The 3,395-nt window shown below is 54.2% G+C and overlaps 1 protein-coding gene across 1 annotated transcript; it reads left to right on the top strand.

Moving 5' to 3' along the window:
- Positions 1–380: 380 nt before the first annotated feature.
- EMWEY_00028040 (hypothetical protein, conserved) lies at positions 381–3,059 on the top strand (the record flags this gene model as incomplete). The annotated part of the gene is made up of 3 exons (XM_013478206.1): positions 381–2,123; positions 2,543–2,648; positions 2,812–3,059. The coding sequence occupies 3 exons, from the start codon at positions 381–383 to the stop codon at positions 3,057–3,059; spliced, it is 2,097 nt and encodes a 698-aa protein (XP_013333660.1).
- Between the last annotated feature and the right edge of the window lie 336 nt (positions 3,060–3,395).

Here is a 3,395-nt window from a genome sequence, read left to right as displayed (position 1 = left end):
TACGTCTCCATGATCTTTGGGGCCCAGCTGTATCTTCACCCCAATCGCTACATCCCCAGCCCTAAACGCTAAACCTTAAACCCCGCCCTCTGGGGCGTAAACCCTCACATCTGGAGGCTCCAGAGGAAGCGGCATTGTTGTGCTTGTGGGCTGTGTTGCTCGGCCTAGAGTTTTATTTGACGGGTTAGGGTTTAGGGTTCGAGCCTGCACCGGCATGGGCGGCCCTGTGGTTTATCTGTGGTGGCGGGGTTGTTGCTGGGGCTTTATGGGTTCGAGGTCGTCCTTAGATTTTTTCGTTTTCTCGGGTTTTGAGGGTTTAGGGTTTAGGGTTTAGGTCTTGTGTGTGATCGATAATTTGGGTTTGGACCGTCGCGGCGACGATGTGTAACGGGGGGGGCGGGGGGTTTTCCTCCCGCCTTTTGGGGCTGTTCAAGGCATTCTTGCCAACAAGCAGCCACCCCGCAGCAACTCAGCGAACCCCCTACGGCCTCAACCGCTACGTGCTGCTTCTGGTGTACGCGCTGTTTATTGCTTTTACTTTTAGTGATTTCTTTGGCTGGGGGCCTCTGGGATCGATGATGGTGCGTTCGGGAGTTTTTGCCTGGCGTTGCAGCGAGGAACAGCAGCAGCAGCAGCAGCAGAAGCTGCTGGAGGATCCGGATGTGGATTTAGCTACAATTATGTGTACGGAGCAGCGGGAGGCTTTTCAGTGCTTGTTTGCATGCTCTTATGCCGGCCATTTCGTGGCCTTTGCCCTTGCAGGTCTTCTTGTTGACGTCGCTGGCCCCAAGGTCACCGCTCTGTTAGGTGCTGCTATGCGATTTGCTGGTTGGATGCTGCTTGGGTTCGCTTCTCCTTGTTTTCGAGTGTATGTACCGGCTCTTTTCTTTGTCGGCGGAGGCACAGGCATGACATATATATCACTCTTAGGTATCGCCAGTCTTTTCCCCTCTGCAGAGGGGTTCTGCTTGATGTTGCTGGGGGCTGCTGCAGCACTCAGCTTCGCAGGACCCTCCCTGCTCGATAGTCTACATACTGCAGGCAGCAGCCTCTCTCTTGTCTTCTTCTTCTATGCTGGGTCTGTCCTCATAGCCGATCTTCTTGTTGTGGGGCTGCTCGTCCCTTTGGAAGGATTCATTGGCACTGACCTCTTTGTCCTCATCCGCTCCATCAACTCTAATGCAATTGCTCCTGCACCCATCCAGCAGCAGCAGCAGGATCAACAGCAGCAGCGGGAACAGCAGCGGCAACGAGAACAGCAGCTACAGCTGCAGGAATCAGCGGGCCGTCTCACCCTTCAAAACTCCACCTTGCAGCAGCAAACACAAGCGCAACCCTCTCGCGTCCCCTTGCAGCTGCAGCAGCAACTGTCCCGCCTGGCACAACAACAGCAGCGAAAGCTGTCGCAACAGGGGTCGCTGCATCAGCAACAGCAGCTGTTGCAACAGCAATCACAGCAGCAGCAACAGTCCCAGCTGGCGCTGCAGCTGGTGCAACCGCAGTCTCGCCTGGCGCTGCTGCAACAGCAGAGGCAGCAGCAGCAGCAACAGCAGCAGCAACAGCAGCAACAGCAGCAGCAGTCCCAGCTGGCTCAGCAGCTGCAGCAGCTACAGCAGATGCAGCAGCTCCAGCAGCAACAGTCCCACCAAGCACTGCAACCGCAACTGTCGCATTTGACTCTGCAGCAGAAGCAGCAGGTGCTGCAGCTGTTGCAAGAACAGCAGTCCCGGCAATCCATGCAACAGCAGCAATGTGGGCAACCCCTGCAGCAGCAACAGTCGGAACCGTATCTTAAGCAGCAGCAATTGCAGCGTTCGCTGCAACAGCAGCAGTCACAGCCTTTCCTGCAGCAGCAGCAGTCGCAGATATCCTTACAGCAACAGAAGTCGCAGCATTCGCTACAGCATCAAAACTCGCAGATTTCGCTGCAGCAGCAACAGTCGCATCCCTCTCTGCAGCAACAGCAGTCGCAGCCCTCGCTGCAGCAGCAGCGGCGGTCTCAACTAAGTGCCAAGCAGCTGCATCAGCAGAGCATGCCGGGGTCCCTTGCTCTACAGGGAACAACCTCGAGCCTTGAGGGTTGCTTTCGCGATGTAGGGGAGGAGAGAGGCGGCATAAGCACGGTAACGGACGACGATTTCTTTCTTTCTTTTTATTCTGAAGCATATTCTCTGCTGTATATCGGGATGTGTATCTACTTCAGTTGCTGCGGTACTACCGCTCTTTATTATCTTCAACGCTATAAAGATTTCCTTGCCCCTGTAGCTCTACAAGCCGTTAAGCCAGTAGCGCCGCTATCCGCCTTCCTCTGCATCCTCATTGGACGCGTGTCAGCCTTTACACAAACCCTAAACCCTAAACCCTAAACCATTCTTACACGCGACGCGAACCCTTAAAAACCCTTTTGGCGATTTGGGGCGGGCGACAGAAGCGAAGGGATAAATACAAGGGTTTGAACGAGGGTGGTTATTTGGGTCGGCATAGGGTCAAGGTTCCATTTAAGGGCTTAGGGTTAAGAGTGTGTGGGTGCGTGTTTGCGCAGGGCGGACTTTGTGCCTGTTGTGTACATGATGATGGCGATGAATCTGTCGGGCTTGTTGAGTTTAGTGTTTGGTTGGGTGGGGGGGTCTGCTCTTTCAACATTGTCGGTGTGTTTATTTTGTCCTTATTTAGTTTCTTGTACACCTCAAGTCTTTTTATTTACCCGAGCTCTTTTTACTTCAACTAACTTTGGTAAACTCGTCGGGGGCATCTGCCTTGCAGGAGGCGTGGCTTCTGTTGCTCTAGAAGAGTTGTATGAGTACCTTGCAGAGCGTCGCTTCTCCGGGGACCCCCGCCCCGCCATGCTGGTGCATGCAGGCGTTCTTGCTGCTGCATTTTTGCTGTTACTTCCCATGGCTCGCTCTGCTCTGACTAAAAGAGCTGAGATCGACTCGTGTGTCTTCGAGATACACTCCAAGTCCACCGCCGCCTACAGCCCAGCAGCAGACGGGAGAACTTCCGCCCTTTCTGGCAGCAGCGGCCCCTCCAGGAGGCTAACAGAAACTGCTGCTGCCTAATTAGCACACTCTCCATTGACACATACATATCACAACAGAGACTCACCATTGACCGCAAGGATGATCTCTTGCGGGCAACACACCATACACACCACCCCACATCGAAAAATCCACGCCATCCCTACATCGAAACACCCATCTACGCCACCCCTACATCTTAACATCCATCTACGCCACCCCCACATCGTAACATCCATCTACGCCACCCCTACATCGTAACATCCATCTACGCCACCCCCACATCGTAATATCCATCTATGCCACGCCCACATCGTAACAACCATCTACGCCACCCCCACCTCGTAGCATCCATCTACGCCACCCCTGCATCGTAGC

The sequence above is a fragment of the Eimeria maxima genome, genomic scaffold (assembly GCF_000499605.1).
Source record: "Eimeria maxima Weybridge genomic scaffold, Emw_scaff317, whole genome shotgun sequence".
Lineage (NCBI taxonomy): Eukaryota > Apicomplexa > Conoidasida > Eucoccidiorida > Eimeriidae > Eimeria > Eimeria maxima.
The sequence above is the reverse complement of the archived record's forward strand: the minus strand, read 5'-3'. Positions and strand labels throughout refer to the sequence as shown.